At 37.6% G+C, this 19,567-nt stretch overlaps 1 protein-coding gene across 1 annotated transcript; it reads left to right on the top strand.

Annotated features, from left to right (window-relative positions):
- Positions 1-609: 609 nt before the first annotated feature.
- On the top strand, positions 610-19,118 carry mtx3 (metaxin 3). The gene is made up of 9 exons (XM_003216349.3): positions 610-828; positions 2,415-2,484; positions 3,528-3,604; positions 7,360-7,452; positions 11,192-11,374; positions 11,931-12,007; positions 14,011-14,168; positions 14,460-14,548; positions 16,572-19,118. The coding sequence occupies exons 1-9, from the start codon at positions 748-750 to the stop codon at positions 16,680-16,682; spliced, it is 939 nt and encodes a 312-aa protein (XP_003216397.1). The 5' UTR covers positions 610-747; the 3' UTR covers positions 16,683-19,118.
- Positions 19,119-19,567: the final 449 nt, after the last annotated feature.

Here is a 19,567-nt window from a genome sequence, read left to right as displayed (position 1 = left end):
AGGCCCTTCCACACAGCTATATAACCCATTTATAATGGACTTAATGTCAGGGGAAAACCTTTACCCTTTACCTTAACTACCATCAATTCCTCAGTACTTTATTTCCCATACCACCATACTTCGCCACAGCAACACGTGGCCTGGCACAGCTAGTGCACTATAAAACAGTTAAAAATTATTAACTTACATCGGAAATAAGTGCCACTGTACAAAAGTTCACGCATTCTTTAGCGGTAGGCTGTTAGGAAATGTAGGAGTTGAAGTCCAAAACACCTGGAGGGCCCAAGTTTGCCCAGGCCTGCTTTAGAGCAGTAATTTCCAAACTTTGGTCCTCCAGATGCTTTAAACTTAAATTCCTAGAATGCCTCGTCATTGGGCAAGGCAGCTGAGGCTTCTGGGAATTGGAAGTCCAAAACAACATGAAAAACCAAACTTTTCTGAATCACTGCTACCGTAGTAGCTAGTATTTCCCTAACGTTGGCCTTCAGGTGGTTTGGACTTCAGCTCCCAGAATGCATTATTATTGGCCCAGGCAGCAAAGGCTTCTGGGAGTTGAAGTCTGGAATCAATGGTATAGAGATAGATAAGAGAGGAGTAATGGGAGGATGCGTTAAGGGTCGCTTGCTTCAAGCCCCCAGGGCTTCTTCCCCCCCTCCCCACGGAGGCGTGGCCTAACGGAGCAGACGGAGGGGGCGGGGCCAAGGGCGGGGCCTGACGCTAACGGGGCAAAGGAATCTTGGAATCAAGATGGCGTCCCCCATGGAACTGAGCTGCTGGGGCGGCGATTGGGGCTTGCCCTCCGTCCACGCGGAGTGCCTGGTTGTCATGGTAACTGCGGCCTAGGCGGGTTGCGCGGGCCGGAGCCAAAATCACTGTGCGGGAGAAGGGGGAGTCAGCGCTGCTTGGGGATTCTGCTCTCCTCTGAAGGACTTTTACTATGCGGATGGATGGAGTGCAATAGCAGTCCTTCCATAGGAAGCCCTTCTTTCAGTTGTACCTGCGAAGCAGAGCTCGGGAATCTCGGTTTTCATTTCGAATTAGAACTCCTTCAAACTACCAGGCATGGGCAAACTTCGGCCCTCCAGGTGTTTTGGACTCCAACTCCCACAATTCCTAGCAGCCAGTAGGCTGCTAGGAATTGTGGGAGTTGGAGTCCAAAACACCTGGAGGGCCGAAGTTTGCCCATGCCTGCAAACTACACTAAGGCATTTTGGCACCACTTTACCTGCCATGGCTACATGCTATGGAATCATGGGAGTTGTAGTTTTACAAGCTCTTCAGCCTTTCCTGCCAAAGTGTGCTGGTGTCTCGCCAAATTACAACTCCCAGGATACTGGCAGGTGTATCTGAGCAATATGATCTTGGGTGCACCTCCACACCAGAAATAATGCAGTTTGATACCGCTTTAACTGCAATGGCTTAGTTCTAGGGTCTGCTGTGGCTGCATCGTTTTGGTGAGGCACCAGCCAGTTCTTTGGCAGAGGAGGCTGAAGGCCTAGTCAAACATACAGCAACCCAGGGATTCCGGCGATGAAAATCTTCGACAACACATACAACTCCCATGATTTCATAGCTTTGAGCCATGGCATTTCAAGAGGTGCTAGGAGCTGCAATGCAAAACAGTTGTTGGTATCCTAGAAAAGATTCAAAATAGGTCAAACCATTAATGTTCTTGAGCCTATAAAGAGGAGGATGCATAGAATAGCACAGACACTATAGAGCGGAAATGGATTGATACTTTGGCAATATGGGCTTTTAAATTTTATACCTTTTATAATATTCTACTCTTAACATTTTGTCCTTTTAATTGTTTTATGTGTGATAATTTTGTTATGTTATTGTTTAATCTGTAGTAATGCTTTTGATTATCACTTTGATGTGGATGTCGGATATGTTTTTGATTTGGGTGTTTTTGGTTGTTTTGGTTTTGTTGACGCATTACGGCATTGAATGTCTGCCATTGTTTGTTGTAAACCTCCCCGAGTTCCCATGGTGAGATAGGGCGGGTTATAAATAAAGTTTTATTATTGTTTATTATAAATCTAGAGCAAAGCAGCACCAGTATTGTTACATACTCATCACATTTCTGCATCAATCCATTTTTTTTTTGCTGAATCCATTTCAAAGAACTTGGAAATCAGTAATGTTTTATCCTTCTCTCTTAGTCATTTGGCTAATTGACATTACATTGTACTTCACAATCTATTAATTCTAAGTGTTGAGAACAGCAAGCCATGATGTCATTACATTATAATGTAATTATGCACTCAGTGGTTGGGATGCCACGTTTTTATGAATCAAATAAGTAGGTGCATCTCCATCTCAGTTTACTATTTGCTTTCACGGCTGTATTCCTAAATTGTTAAGAGTAAATACAGTGATTGAATGTGTTCATCTTTCAACCTTCGTTGCAGGCTTATGCCAGGTTTTCCGGTGCCCCAGTGAAAGTGAAAATTATAGATCATTGTTGGAGAGCACCACGAGGTACTGCTTTAGGTTTTTTTTTTTATGAGAGCCAGTGTGATATAATGATTTGAGACTATGATTGTGGAAACAAGGATATGAATCTCTGCTTTGAAGCAGAAACCCAAAGGTTGTCCTTGTGCAAGTCACAGCTTCCTTTAGGAGAGGAAAGGGGATTTAAATATAATAATCACCATCATCGTCTCCCAGCGTCAAAGGAAAACAAAGGCAAACCTGCTTTGAACAAATCTTGTCAAGAAAATCCCATGATAGGGTTCACCATAAGTTGGAAAAGACTTGATGACATACAACAACAATTAGCTTTTTAGGCTACATTTTAAGCAGGCATCACATGCACAATTCATTCTGCACAAGCAGAAAAATTGTAATGATTGAGTCTTATGTTGTGTTGAACAAAGCAACCACTGGATGGGATTATGTAACTCGGTTTATAAGGTCAGTATACTATAGACAGGAGCCCCCAGTGGTGCAGCAGATTAAACCGCTGAATTGCTGAACTTGCTGACCAAAAGATCGGCAGTTTCAACCCAGGGAGCGGGGTGAGCCCCAGCTTCTGCCAACCTAGCAGTTCAAAAACATACAAATGTGATAGATCAATAGGTAAAGCTCTGGCTGGAAGGTAACGGCACTCCATGCAGTCCTGCCAGCCACATGACCTTGGAGGTGTCTATGGACAATGCCAGCTTTTCAGCTTAAAATGGAGATGAGCATCAACCCCCAGAGTCGGACACGACTAGACTTAATGTCAGGGGAAACCTTTACTATAGACCAGGCGTGGGCAAACTTCGCCCCTCCGGGTTTTTTGGACTTCAACTTCCACAATTCCTAACAGCTGTTAGTTTGCCCATGTCTGCTATAAACTGAGATAATGCATTTTAACTATACTGAACTACATTATATGAGTCTACACTGACCACGTAATGCAGTTTCTCACTGTGTTATTTGTTGTTCAATCATTGCCTCTCATGTGGCAAACCTAAATGTCTGTTAAATTGGCATGCTATTCATTGTATAATCTTGTCTGATTGGTTCTTTTCTTTTAGGGAGAGTGCCATTGTTGATATCGGATGACACTGTTATTTCTCAGCCAGCAAAAATATTAAACTTCTTAAGAAAACAGGTGGGTCTCTGTAAGTATTATCAAGTGCTTCACTACATTCATTGTCCAAAGAGTACTATCATTGGTCTTGCTTTATACTTTGTGTGGTTCTTTGCTACAAGATACTGGTTGAAGTGGTGCTGGCTCATTTAATCCTCCAGGAGAAATGGATGATATATATAGTATCTGTACAAACAAGAGAAGAAGAATCACCAGCATGTGAAAGGTTTAAAACCTAGATGACTTCTGTTTTATCTTTTAAAAGCGTTACCAGTACTTGATGCTAACTGTACTGTGCAGACTGATGCTTTCAGGACTTTGGACTGTTGTTTTCATATGCATTCCCCCCTTTCTTCAAAATAAGAAGCAGTATGTTGATCCCTTCTTCCTGACAGAAAAGTGGACAAAAGGAGTCTACTGATTTCAACAATGCATAGCTTTTCTTATGGCTGTTAAATATTGAAGTGATTGTGTGAAAAAAGCCAGTATTAGTGCAAGTGCCTGACTTCACGTGTCATGATAATCCTTGGTTTGATATACAAAATCCTTCAAATTGCACAGCTGTCAGAGTGGGAGACATTGTGCCTACTTTATCTAAATGAAACCATGGCTGCTGGCACCCCTAGGTTCTCTGGAAACAAGGATATGAATCTCCATAGGGCATCCCTACAACCTACAATCTCTGTGAGAGTTCTGCCCCCTTTGGGTTCTTGAAGAAGGCCTTGCTTGGGGAAGTCTGGCACCTAATGACTGAAAATAGTACTGAAGATTTGCAAGCTTCAAGCCAAGACATATTTCAATTAATGCATTAAGGACAAAGTAATTTCTTACTTTAAATTCTCTTAATATATATGTCAGCTTTAAGTGTCTAGGGGTGCATCTTTATTTATTTATTTATTTATTTCCATCATTTATATGCCGCCCTTCTCACCCGAAGGGACTCAGGGCGGCTCACAATACAGTAGAAAAATAAATCATAGCAATATAAAACAATCAATTTAAAACAATCCCATAAATACATTTAAAACAGTATAATAAAATACTTTATGATAGAATTAATGCAGCCTGGCACCATTTTAACTGCCATGGCTCAACATGATAGAATTCTGGGAGTTGTAGTTTTACAAGGTCTTTAGCCTCTTCCTAAGAGTGCTGGTGCTTTACCAACATAAACTCCCAGTATTCCATAGTATTGAGCCATGGCGTCTAAAGTGGTGTCAAACTGCATAATTTTACAGTGTAGGCGCAACCAGGTTTCAAGGTCATATGGATCTGACAGACAAATATTTTATTTTATTATTTTAGGTATTTATTAATATTTCTGTAGTACTCGTTTTGCCAAAAAAGCATAAAACAGTGAAATACGTTAAAACAGTCAGTGGCAAGCTAGTCATGGATAGTCATTAGTCAGTGGTATGAGTTAAATTTGATCTGGACATTGAACATACCACTATAATCTCTCAAAAAGCAATATTAGCAGTACACGACCTGGATTTAGGAGTCAGCCAGCCAGTGGTGACACTATATCCTTATCTGCATATTTGCAAAGAATGTTCTATCAGCATGCCATGTGGAAAAAACACGTGCTCTGCCCTCATCATCCTCCAGTTGGTCATTCTCTTCATGTGTAGAATGAAGAGTCTGGATATGGGAGGTTTCCCTGAGTATTGATGCTCTTCATGTGATTGGAAATGTTAAAGAATAGGGATTCCCAATGGGTAGAGGAAACCATATCTGACATTTCAGCAGGTATCTCAGAATTAGCATTTTTGCCATAACTGAATAGTAATAAACCTATTATCATTTCAAGGTTCCAACATGTTGGCAGTTCTCAGAATGTGTATGAAAAGATCAGTTGGAACATATGATCCTAAATCTAGTTGTTAACCGTATCTGAATATAGATTTATGGAATCAATATAACTTACGTAAGTCTTGGTTTACTATTTGGATTTAGGGCATAGTGTTAATTAACACATCCCAAAATCTTTTTTACTAGTTTTTTTTCCACAAATTGATTTGGATTTTGTGTTTCCTGAATGACTGCCACATGGCAGATCATTTTGAGAACTGGATTAATTTTATGTCATTTATGGTATGACATTTTGTTCTGCTATTCAAAACTGGGAAGAAGGGAGAGGGATTAGATAAACAGGTCATTTAATGTCCAACAGGTCATTAAATCCCTATTTATCTATATTTTGTTCAAAGAGAACATTCTGAAATTTCTACAGATTTCCAAAGGAATGTTAAAGGATGTAATCAACAGATTTAGTAAATTTTAAACAGGTAATTTTATTTTTAAAATGAACCCTGCTGCAGATACTTTAGCAATACTTTAAGATGCAACTTGTGAATCTTATATATTATTTATTATATAATTTCTGACAATCTTCTAACTTTAATTTCTAAAACATTGTTAGATCAAAACTAAGCTTACTTGTGCCATTGCTTGCTTCTGTGATTATCTATAAAGAAGAACTGAAATATGTTTTTCATCTTTTTATTTATTAAGGATTTCTTCCAGCTTAGTTTTAACATTAGGAATTCAGTGGCTGGCTAGCATGGAAGACTGGAAAATCAAGGAAGTGAAAGCTGAAAAATCAGGATGTGAAAGGATTTTGAGTCAGATTACTTAAAACTGTTTTCAGTGACTAAGGAACATTTTGGAGAAAGAACACCTTTGCTAGGGCTTGGCTGCCATCTCTCCTGTTAAGGTATGAGAGCAAACAAGCTGTGTGTACTGAGAAATCGATAGTCTATCACCAAATCTTTAAAATAAAACCCTATTCTGAGTATTACTAAATTCTAAGAATTCAGTCTTTTTAGCCTATGTAAATACCTGGGAGTCAGCTTACAAAGTGGATCCTGATAGGAACCAAGCAAAACTTCCTCTGTTCTTCCCTTTCTGCCAGAAAGCCACAGATCTGCCTTTATTGGACACTTCTAATTCAAGCAGAACTCAATTCTTTTCATAGGATATTACAGCAATCCAATTCCTTTAATTCTGAATTTATCAAGACTCCTCTTGACAGCAACCTGTGTACATAAAATTAAAGGACAAGAGCCCAGTTCTGAGTGACCTCAGGCACAGAAATCTACATGTTATTTTACATTAAGTTAAAAAAACCCACACATTATGCTTAATGTAAAATGCCCAAGAGGCAGAACATTCAAGTATGGCTGCACATTGATTGGGAACCCGATACAATGTAGGAAAGGAAAGGATTGGAGTCTGCTTGAATCCTGTGAAAAGTCACAACCAGACCTCTGTGCTGTATTTATTCATGAGAAAGATGTAGTTGTGTCCTCCCCCCAATCCCATAATTTCAGGTTCTCTTTATGAAACAGAGAAGCCAAACAGGAGCACAAGTATGTTTTTCATGAATCATTTGCATCTTTTAGAAGAGTGAAGGGGCTTTCTTGCCATCACTTATTTTCCTAAATATTAAATTCTATGGCAGGTATATCTGAATGGTATGATACAGTTATGACCAGATGATTTTCTCAAATAATTTCATTTCGTCTGACTTCAGGTAAAATCACTGAGTCTAGAATTAGGTGTTTGTATAAGTCCAACAGTTACAATTCTACTTTGCAGCTATTAATTTGGAGGATAAGTTGAGACTACAATTTTACTTATTATCTGTTGTTTGTTTAAAAAAATAAAGAATGTATATCCATGTAACATTATGGCAACTATTTTGTTCATTTTTTGAGAAGATGCCTACGAATGCTGCATAAATATATTTCTTTATCTTTTATTTCTATTGCCAGAAATATAATGCTGATTATGACCTCTCTGCAAAAGAAGGAGCTGATACACTGGCATATATTTCACTACTTGAAGAAAAACTACACCCTGCTTTGGTAAGATAGTTATTCTTGTTGACCAAAATGTATTTACTATTGTCCCATCATCCCTAAACCAAGTACATGCTTAGTCTACTAATTGAATAGAATTGCTAGAATAGATGGATTTAATCAGTTATTGGTGAATAAACACATACGTAAATCCACTTGAGGAAACACTTCTGTTCTAGTCAGGAATTTGGTCCTGTGTGAGCTTTCTATGAGAAATTTAAAACAGCATTGGTTTTGGGGATTAGTGAACACAACTAGAATCAGATCTGTTTAAAATTAGCATTTGACAAGACAGGTAAGTTGTTTTATTTTATTAAACTGAAACTAAAGCTCTAGCAATTGTGTATTCTAAGCTTCCTTTTTGCTGAAAAACAAACCCCAGGAGAAAATGATCACTCCCACTTAAGGATCATCACACTTTCACCCCATTAACCAGGGCATCCCTACTGGTTAGGATCAGGTCTAAAATAGCTGGTCCCCTTGATGCCTCTCCACCTTCTGGACTATGAAATTGTCTGCAAAGCAAGTGAGGAATTTGTTGGACTATATTCTTGGAAGTGTTTGACTTCTTGGTAATATTTAAATCTTGATAAGGATCTTATATGAAAGATGGGGCAAGCTTGTTTTCTGCTACTCCAGAGTCTAGGACATGGAGCAGTGGATTCAAAGCCGAGGCTGGATAGTCATTTGTGGGCTTTGATTGCATATTCCTTTATGGCAGGGGGTTGGAGTAGATAGCCTTTATGGTTTCTTCAAACACCATGACTGAACATAGGCTGAGCTACAAACAGTCTTGGAATTGCAGGGTTGTTGTATGTCTTTCGGGCTGTGTGGCCATGTTCCAGAAGCATTCTCTCCTGACGTTTCGCCCACATCTATGGCAGGCATCCTCAGAGGTTGTGAGGTATGGAGAAAACTAAGCAAAGAGGTTAATATATATCTGTGGAAAGTCTAGGGTGAGAGAGGTCAGTGTGAATGTGTGTAGTTAATCACTTAAATTAGCATTGAAAAGCTTATCTGCTGTCTTCTTCCTGCCTCTGGGGCATCCTTTGTTTAGAGTCGTTAACTGCCCTTGGTTGATTCATGTCTGGAAACCCTCTGTTTTCAGAGTATTGCTTTTTATTTACTGTTCTGATTTTTGAGTTTTGTAATACTGGTAGCCAGATTTTGTTCATTTTCATGGTTTCTTCCTTTCTGTTGAAGTTGTCCACATGCTTGTGGATTTCAATGGCTTCTCTGTGTAGTCTGACATGATAGTTGTTAGAATGGTCCAGCATTCTTGTGTTCTCAAATAGTATTCTGTGTCCAGGCTGGTTCATCAAATGCTCTGCTATGGCTGATTTCTCTGGTTGAATTAGTCTGCAGTGCCTTTCATGTTCTTTGACTCTTGTTTGGGCGCTGCGTTTGGTGGTCCCTATGTAGACTTGTCCACAGCTGCATGGTATCCGGTAGACTCCTGCAGAAGAGAGAGGATCCCTCTTGTCCTTCGCTGACCGTAGCATTTGTTGGATTTTCTTCGTGGGTCTGTAGATAGTTTGTAGGTTGTGCTTCTTCATCAGCTTCCCTATGCGGTCAGTAGTTCCCTTGATGTATGGTAAGGACACCTTTCCTCTGGGTGGATCTTTGTCTTGACTCTCATGGCTTGTTCTTGGCCTTGCAGCTCTTCTGATGTCTGTGGTGGAATATCCATTGGCCTGTAGAGCCCAGTTTAGGTGGTTGAGTTCACCTTGGAGGAGGTGAGGTTCGCAGATTCTTTGTGCACGGTCTGTCAGGGCTTTGATTGTGCTCCTTTTTTGACTTGGGTGATGGTTGGAGTTTTTATGAAGGTATCTATCTGTGTGTGTAGGTTTTCTGTAAACTGTGTGGCCCAATTGTTGATTGGGTTTGCGGATGACCAGAACATCTAGAAATGGCAGTTTTCCTTCCTTTTCTTTTTCCATGGTGAATTGGATGTTTGGGTGGATGCTGTTAAGATGGTCCAGGAACTTGCTGAGTTCTTCCTCTCCATGGCTCCAAATTGTGAAGGTGTCATCTACGTATCTGAACCAAACAGTTGGCTTTTTTGGTGCTGTTTCAAGGGCCTGTTTTTCAAAGTATTCCATATAGAAATTTGCTACTACTGGGCTGAGAGGGCTCCCCATGGCCACTCCATCCTTCTGTTCATAGAATCCAGTGTCCCACTGAAAGTAGCTAGTGGTGAGGCAATGGTGAAACAGGGCTGTGATGTCTTCTGGGAAGTTTTGTTTGATTAGTGTGAGGGTGTCAGCTACTGGGACTTTGGTAAAAAGGGACACCACATCAAAGCTGATCAGGATGTCCTTGGTGCTTAGATTGAGGTTGCTGATCTTTTCTATAAAGTGTGTAGAGTCCTTGATATAATGTGCAGTGAGCCCAATGTGGGTTTGTAGCTGTGTAGCCAGAAATTTTGCCAGGTTGTAAGTCGGCGATCCAATGGCACTTACAATGGGTCTGAGTGGGATGGAGTCCTTGTGGATTTTGGGGAGTCCGTAAAGCCTGGGTGGGAGGGCTTCTGATTTGCACAGCTGTTGGCGTATGTCAAAGTTAATGGAGGAGTTCTTGATTAGAGTGTTCGTTTTTCTGGTGATTTTGTTAGTGGGGTGGACAAGTCTACATAGGGACCACCAAACGCAGCGCCCAAACAAGAGTCAAAGAACATGAAAGGCACTGCAGACTAATTCAACCAGAGAAATCAGCCATAGCAGAGCATTTGATGAACCAGCCTGGACACAGAATACTATTTGAGAACACAAGAATGCTGGACCATTCTAACAACTATCATGTCAGACTACACAGAGAAGCCATTGAAATCCACAAGCATGTGGACAACTTCAACAGAAAGGAAGAAACCATGAAAATGAACAAAATCTGGCTACCAGTATTACAAAACTCAAAAATCAGAACAGTAAATAAAAAGCAATACTCTGAAAACAGAGGGTTTCCAGACATGAATCAACCAAGGGCAGTTAACGACTCTAAACAAAGGATGCCCCAGAGGCAGGAAGAAGACAGCAGATAAGCTTTTCAATGCTAATTTAAGTGATTAACTACACACATTCACACTGACCTCTCTCACCCTAGACTTTCCACAGATATATATTAACCTCTTTGCTTAGTTTTCTCCATACCTCACAACCTCTGAGGATGCCTGCCATAGATGTGGGCGAAACGTCAGGAGAGAATGCTTCTGGAACATGGCCACACAGCCCGAAAGACATACAACAGTCTTGGAATTACCGTTGTCTTTAATATGCAAACATTTATGTCCTTTCTGTGTGCTGATTGGGAGGGCTAAGGTCTTTGCCATGATAGGACCTCAGGTAATGGAAAGGCAGTATGTGCAACTCAGGTTTGTTGATGTCTTTTTCAAGCTTGCTGCTTTCATTGCTGAAAGATAGGTAGACCTCTGCCTGAAAAAATAAATTAAATATAAACTGCTTATAAATGTATAATGGATTACTTTAATGGAGTACTTGGTCTTTTTGTTATCTTTTCTGCATGTCTTTGATCAACTAAATCCATCCTGTGATTTGAAATCTAGGTTATATATTCCAAACGGTGTGTATGTGTGTTTTGCTTGTATGTGTGTGAGAGAAATAGTCTAATAACTGAATTTTGAGTCTAGCCATATCTAGACCTTCCTTAGATTATTTAAAATTGGTTAAAAATCAGAATTAAGTCAGAACTTTGGATATTCATTCTTGAACATTGATATGTCATGGCGTAGATACACACTTTCTGGATTGAAGCCGATAATTACTACAGAGTGACAAAACCATGCTTTGCCTCAAGGATTCCGTTTCCATTGAATTGGTTTCTGCCTAGAAACATGGCTGGAGAAGCCCTTAATAGGATCTTGCTGACAAAAGGGGGCCCTCCACTCTTCAGTATGGCTGAAGTGGAAGCACAGGTATGTTTTATTTGATTACTGCTCCTCTGAAAATTTCTTATCAATTTTGTAGTGCTAAAATAAATGCAAATACACTTTGTGGTAGTTAGTGTGTGTTTCTCTGATTTTCAAGATAGTACATTTCTACAGTAATACCCAGTTTTTTCTGACCTAGGAAAGGCATTTTATAACCAGGAAATAAACTGACAATTATATCCAGTGTACTTGCTGATTCAAAAAGGCTTCTAAAACAACCTAGGAGTAAGGACATGGCGAAATCACTCTCATGCTCCTATGAAGGAAATTTTAAAAATTAAAGATGGAGAGACACAGCCCATGAAGCCCAAAGGGGGTCATGTGTAACCCCTGTACTTTGAGTTTTAAGCCCATCTGTGCTTTAAGGATAATAAAACAATTTTATATGTATTTAGCCCTATACATTTAGACCTTATGTAACTGGGGGTGTGTTTAAGTGATACATGTTGTTCCTCATGGATGCTTAACTGCCCATCATGAAGGCACTCCATTAATTTGAAATTAATAATTATAAAAACATTGACTTCTTTATTCTGTTTAGATCTACAGAGATGCCAAGGAGTGCCTGAATCTTCTGTCCCACAGATTGGGGACATCTCCATTTTTCTTTGGAAATATGTGAGTAAAGAATGTTGATAACATTTTACAGCACAGATACCGTGAAAGCATTAGTGCCAAAGTGCTTCTTTTATTTAAAAACATGTTTTTGTTTTGATTATTCTAACAGATTGGGGAGTCCTCTTTTCATATGCTACATTTAGTATCAGCCCTTTTTCAACTTGTGATGATCACAAACTGCAGAGTTGCTAATCAAACATCATTAATAAACAAAAAGCTCACAGATAATGAACTAGATTTATTCCTGGCTTTAGAAGTGAAATCGATATTTGCATGTTAGTGAATTGAAAACCAGGTCATATAAAAATGCAGCTGTTCCTTCTTGCATCATTGTTTAGTTTTAAAGCACCTCATGTTTATTTATCTGTTAATACATTATTATTATTTTACTTTAACAATGAAAAAAAGAAAAGAAAGAAGCTTAAAAATTCTTTTGAAATGCAAAGCTGCCTCGGGATTTTGAAGGGTGTTTTTGTAGCGCTGTCAGGGCAATCGCCAGACAGTGCTGTGCAAAGCTGGCCTCTGTTCCAAACGTACATAACTTGATATTGTTTTAGGCTTCTATGCTAGGTAGTAATAAATACACCTCAACTAAACTTCCATCCCTACCAGTGTTTCTTATATGCTGACTTATTGCTCTCACTAGAAGTGGGGATGGTTAAACAGTATTTAGACTTTTTGTTCACTGTTTGTTTCTTGACCATGTGCAAAGAGGGATCTCTTGCTTGATAAGCCAACAAAAAGCCAAAGCTTCTTACTGCTTTATCAAGGGAGAGATAAGGAAATTTTAGAACATTATTATTTTTAAAGCAATTTGTGAGTCCCTTTATAGTTAGGAGGATGTAATAAAAATAAAGAAAAACTTTATTCCATGTTTAATAAAGTAACGTATATTTATATTTCCCCATTAGTGATACGTTACTTAATCGTCATTTTTAATTGCTGCTATTTTTTTTAATGCTTCAAGAAGAACCATAGACTAATGTTCTAACAGAATGAGTAAAAATTGCAACATTACATTACATTCTTAAAGAAGTAATACTAGTATTCAGTTACTACATATCCAGAGTAATGTGTTATGAATCATTGCTTGTAGTATTTATTTATTTATTACAATATTTATATCCCGCCCTTCTCACCCAACAGGGGACTCAGGGCGGCTTACAATAAAACGCATATATAAAAATTATACAGTACAATATAAAACAGTTAAAAAATTAATAATAAATAATAATAAAACTTTATTTATAACCCGCCACCATCTCCCCAATGGGGACTCGGGGCGGCTTACATGGGGCCATGCCCAGACACGATACAATATAACAAAATAAAACAATATATCATAACACAATATAATAGTACAAAAATAATCATATACATTACAACGCAAATCAGAGTTGCGTTGTAAAACTGATAAAAACACATTATAAAATGTACAGTGTAGATATGTGAGATTACACATTATAAAATAAAAAACATTATAAAATATAGGTAGGCGTGATCATTGTTACTTCCAAGCTCAGAAGATAATCTAGAGTTCCTGGTTCACACATGGCAATAAACATACCACAGTTGGAAGTCCTGTGATTTATTTAGCTGCTAAAGAAAAGCAAAGTAGCAACAATTCTGCAACATGTATCACTGTTATTTATTATGATGTGTGAATCTGGCAGTTCTTTTCACACAGACCTTTAACATGGTAACTTCCCTTGTTTCATAAGTGTCATACTACCTGTCATAAAAATGAAGTGCTGATTGATGTCATGATTATTTTTTTCTTTTAACCCATTTGATAGAGATAGAATCATGATGACAAAGCCCAGCTTCACAAAACTATCTTGAAAATAATGAATGATGTCCTATGCTATGTGAGATACATTGGGCTTCCTTATGAATTAGGTTGCATACAAAATAACAAAACCTGTTGTTTTATATCTTTCTCTGTTTTTAGTTAGTGTCTTCTGGAATTTGAGCTAACCATGTTCTATGTTTATTATCTCAAGGCCTACAACTCTAGATGCCTTCGTGTTTGGTTTTCTTGCTCCTCTTTTCAAAATACCATTTCCTAAAGTCCAGTTACAGGATCACTTGAAGATGCTTCCAAATTTATGCCGCTTCTGTGATGACATTCTGAGTTGCTACTTTAGACTAAAATTATTGGGTAAGCTGTCCATTTATGTTTCAGCATGTGTTTTTTCAAAAGAAGGATGGCTGTATTTGCACCAAAGCAATGTTAGTAGAATTATTTTTCCAGTGTTTTGGGATTCTATTTTTAAAAAATATTGGGGAAATTTTTTAAAATGGAGATTGGAAAGGGCTTGGGGTTCCATATTTGTCAAGGAATTATAATTCTTGGACTTCTTTTCCCTCTAAACATCAGTAAAAACTTGCAAATAGGATTTGTCATTCTTCCTAACTTTGGTTTCTCTTCTTGTGTGTTTTGGCTATTTAGGTGTCTCTCCGGTGGGTCCAGACACGGTAGATGCAAATCTGCAGAAACTCACGCAGCTTGTTAATAAGGAATCCAACCTAATTGAAAAGGTTCCCTTTCTTTCTTCCTCTCTTCATTTTTCTGATCTTCTTTTTCGTTGCTAAGAACCAAACTAGACATAATGATAGCAGTTGAATGCATTTTGGTCCAGTTGTGTCTTCAGTCATGTATAAAAAGGATGTAGGGATCAAATTGAAAATTGGCTTATAAATGAGGAGAGCAGTATTTTTCCCATCTTCCCTTCATAAAGCAATCCTAGTTGAAGTGACTCTGGTAGGATAAAAGCAAAGAAAAAAAAAGGAAGGAATAATTTCTGCTTCTTCCATCCTCTTGTAGCTTTGACTATTACATTTTCTTCTTCACAAGTCTTTCTTCAACAAACTATGTCAAAACATAGAAATGTCACTGTCATACCTTGTTTGGTGCTAAAGAATTGTCTTAACAACATCTTGCTAAATTACTCTGTTGCATAGTATTCAAGATTATATTTCTTGTTTAAAAATTCTACATATTGACTTGCTTCAAGTGTGAATTAGGCAACAGTAATTGAGCCACTTGTATTTTCTTAGCAGCAGTATTAAGATTAAATCCAGGATTATGGCAGTCATATACCGATTTGGAATAAGCTGCCTTTTTACCAACAACAACAATCATGTGAACAATCCTCAGAGGCTGACACTGATACATCAATTCAAGATTTAAAATGCAAAATGCCCTGATTCTGTTTGTGTAGAGTTGATAAAATTTGCTTTCAGATTATTCATATTTTCAAAGATTGGAAATAGTTATGTATATGTGGATAAGCTTCCAGTAATCATATGGAATATGGCTTCCAGTAGTAATCAAATCAAATAGAACGTTAGAAACTTAAAATAATTTGGTTACAAACTGTATTGATTTCTTTGTCACTTCCCAGCAGAGTTAGGTAAGTTTACAGCCAAGTTCCACTAAATTCCATGAGGCTTACTTTCATGTAGGACATCCATAAGATTACACTGTGAATAGTATTCATATATGTTATTTGCCTTTGAAACAAAATTCTCTTGACTGTATTTATATAAGACTCTGCATTATCAGAATTCTCTTTCATTCTATTTAAAAAAGCCATGTTCACATTATGCTGAGCAGTCCTGGTCACTAATTATTTCTATTCATTGTATTTTTGATCCTCTATTCAGGTTAGATATATTTTAAAAATATAAAACTGCATTTCCCTGCCGGTACTGAGCTACACTCATTGATATTCACCATTTCCAGGAGTATCAGAGGAGTCCATTAAATATTACCCTATTGCCCTGTTTCCCAAAAATAACACCTAGCCAGAAAATAAGCCCTAGCAAGATTTTTCAGGATGCTTGTAATATAAGCCCTAGCCCCAAAATAAGCCCCAGTTAAGATTGTCAGCCAGATGGATGCATTTAGCAGTACTTCATTTGTTGCAACACATGACGTACGAGGTATGTATTGAATTATAAAATAATATTAATATGTAATAAAATAAATAATAATAGCATTTTAATTCTTAAATGATATAAATTATAATTAAGACATCCTGTGAAAATAAGTCCTAGTGTCTTTTGGAGCAAAAATTAATATAAGACCCAGTCTTATTTTCAGGGACATACAATATGTGGAAATAATTGTGTTTGCCTTGGTTGTGACAAGTTCCTAACAGCCACTTTCCACATGATTATTGTTTGTACTTGATGACAGTTGTGTAAAAAAAATACTAGAAAAAGCATCTCTCACAGAGGAAACATAAATCCACAGCCTCTGAGGATTTAAAAGGCTGTGATTCAACTTGTGCATACGGAGTACAATTTATGTACAGATAATTCATTGAAATAATCATGTATTTATATTGACATGCATACCATTTGGAATATCAAGGAAATATAAAAGAAATTCACTGAACCTGCCTCTTATCTAGTCCCTTAGATTTTGAGGAGCCCATTTTATGTGTATATTTAATAAATTGCCTTTTAAATATAATATAAATGAATGCTATTCTGAAGTGTTTGCTATAGATGTTTTCCTTCAATATCTGAATTGGCGCATCTGTTGTTTCTGTAGATGGATGATAACCTCCGAAAGAGCCCTCAGCACCCTCCGCGGAAACTGACAACTCTCAAACTTTCTAGAACTGGGGAAGGAAATAGTTCCCCAAATCGCTTGTCACCCTGAGAGGTTTCATGTCATTTTTATATGGGTCTTATCTATTTGAACTTTGCACTAATTATGTATGTACATGAACTGAGGGCGAAAGATGGATTGATGAATTGGAGCCAGCACAATCCCTTGACCAGTGCATCCTCTGGACGTAATGAAAACGGCAAACGTCCAAGATGATCACATGCCAATTGTTGAGTGATTGTACTATTTGGTACAAGTTCACCTTAAGTGCTACATAATGCTTGCCTTTTAGAGTTAGTACATTTCTTGACCAAAAAAGTAAAATTCCATTTTTGGAAAGAATGCAAATGTTGTTAGCCTCTTCTGCCAAATTAAGCTTCAGTTTTGTCTGCAATCATGTTATGTCTTGACTGGGTTATTGTGTGTCAGAATAGTTAGTTGGATCATCACTTTTTATAGATTTCTAATGTGGATCAGATGGTATAGGGAAATTGGATTGTCAGCTTACTTTGCACAAAGAGTAACAAAAGGGGAGGTATTTGGCATGTTATACTATGTTTTTGCAATCAATGGTTAGTACAATGCAGGTTTTTAAAACTGTAATTTTAAAAAATAATATTAATATTGAAGCTTTATTCGAATCTACCCTTTATCAGGAATAAGACAGGAATAATTTTATTAGCCTGCATAAGGCCATCTCAAAAATTGCAGCAGATTTTGCTGACCGCCCTCCTTTATTGTCACATTTCATGCTGTTACAAGTTGTTCCCCTGCCTCTTAGAATAGCATTTTAGAGATCTGTCCTCTGCACATTTATTTATTTGAAATCCAGATTCAGTTTTTTGTAGCATAGTGGTATTATTTCAGCATATCTGGCCTTGTTGGCTTTTAGTTTTGTGTATTTATCCCCGATAAATCTTACAAAGACCTCAGTTACTTTAGAAGTTGTATAAGTTAATTAAATACAGTAATATTAGCTTCGTACAAAGCTATTCTCATTGGTACTGTCGAGCACAGATGTCTCCAAGCAGCAGAACTACTGTTGCCAACCATCATTCAGCATTGAAGCAATCACGTTTCTCCTGGAATCTGCTGCAGACCTTTTTTTCCTTCAATTTCGATAAACACAGAGCTTCCCCATATGTAGAAAATGGTTAAATCATATTGACTGTATTTCATTATTTGTGAGACATATTTTGTCTTAACAATAACTGCATCTTAAGTGGCCTAGCAATGTTATTATTTTAAATTAGACCTGGTTATTTTAACAGAAGACTGGGCCCATTTCACCAGGAACTGAGGTGAACCGAAATTAATCTGAAAATATTCACCATGGATACTGCAGGATTGTTTTCCCATTTTTGGTGTAGCTTAGGCAGATTTCCAATTTAGTAAGTACTGGAAAATGATAACATATTCATATTGAATCATGGGTTGGTCACTGTTCTTAAATATTCTGAATTTTCAATATATTCACTAATATTTCTGAAACAAGACTGTCAGTTATAACTTTAACCATTTGATCATTTGGTGTCCGATTTTAAAGATAATTTCAATATAGATATAAAATGCCAAATCAAATAAGCCTGATATTTTTTTCTAAATGTATTTGTGTAGAGGAGCTGGTGCACAAGTCTGTAAATTGTATATATAAATATACTTGCAGAATACTACTTTATAAAATAAAGAATGTAAAACTATTTCACAAATATTATTCAGAATAATTATTCTGAATGTATAGCAAGAATAACTTTAAGTCTGGTATTATTTTTGGCATGTTTTATTTGATTATTTAAAGATGCAGATAATTATATAGACATAATTATACAATATACTAAGAATGTATATTAAAGAACAAAATTGTAAGATTTGTGATCAACAAAGGACATCAAGTGATATTGATACTTTTTCAGAATCTATCTAATATAACAAATAGTTATGAAGAATGCTGTTAATTAGCCTTGTCTGTTTTGTAAAACATGTATATTTGTGTGGTGCTAGAAATAATTACTTGGGAACCAATGGCTATTGAACTCAGTGAGCTTTTCTTTAAAGTTGAACACGCATAGGCTCAGATTGCACAAATGCCATACTCTTTCTTGTAAATGCACAACTACCCTATTGAAAATGTTTTCTATTTTAAAATGCATTAGCTGTAGCAGAGCTAGTCGTTATGTGTGGCCTTAAAGAGATAGAAGAAAAATTAATTTGCTTTTTTCTCAGCAAAAGATATGGAGGCTTATTGTTCCCATTCTTGATGTTTTGTTTGAAAGGACAAACTTTGGTAAATAAGGTGTTTATTCTAGCAGGAAACAAAACAGTAGCACAGTTAGATCATTAGGAAATGCTAAGTGCTAGTTCAACTGTAGAATTATTTAAGGCTACAGTTTTTTTAAAAATGTGCTTTTGTTATAGAAAACAGAATATTTATCTTTATGGTGTCCTTTCAGACTTGGATAGCTGCTCAATAAAGATCATTCAATACAATCTTTTGCATAGAAGTCATCCTTAGGAGTTTTATCTTTATCATAACTTTATCATAGTCACACACCCCTTTAGGGGAAGGCAAAACAAGACTTTTGCCTTTCCCCGCATAATAGTGGCACCCCTAGTTCACGTGCCTGGGCAAGGGTGTGAGTGCCCCTTTGGCGCTTGACTCGGCTGGTTGCTGAGTCAAGCCCCACAGCTCAAAAAGGGAATGAGGGCAGGCAGGGAAAGGCAGTGAATTCACTCCCTGCTTGCCTCCTTTCTCTTTAGGCAAGGGGGCAGCCACGTGGGCAGATGAGTTATCCTATTTGAGGGTGCACTTGCTTGCGCTGGTGCTTCTTCAAAGGGGATACCATGCCAGCGAGTGAACCGTCACCCAACCGCATAACTGTGTCCTGTCATGTACTATTGCGTTGTGAAGAAAGTCCCTCAAATGGGTTTTATTTACT

The sequence above is a fragment of the Anolis carolinensis genome, chromosome 2 (genome assembly GCF_035594765.1).
Source record: "Anolis carolinensis isolate JA03-04 chromosome 2, rAnoCar3.1.pri, whole genome shotgun sequence".
NCBI lineage: Eukaryota > Metazoa > Chordata > Lepidosauria > Squamata > Dactyloidae > Anolis > Anolis carolinensis.
Note: the sequence above shows the minus strand (reverse complement) of the source record. Positions and strands in the feature narration are given on the sequence as shown.

Bases quoted from the DNA above. Each gene is read 5' to 3' on its own strand.
- mtx3 (XM_003216349.3), top strand. From the start codon at position 748: ATGGCGTCCCCCATGGAACTGAGCTGCTGGGGCGGCGATTGGGGCTTG. The intron at 2,485-3,527 runs GTACTGCTTTAG...CTTTTCTTTTAG, and splicing joins TTGTTGGAGAGCACCACGAG to GGAGAGTGCCATTGTTGATA. The intron at 3,605-7,359 runs GTGGGTCTCTGT...TTCTATTGCCAG, and splicing joins TAAACTTCTTAAGAAAACAG to AAATATAATGCTGATTATGA.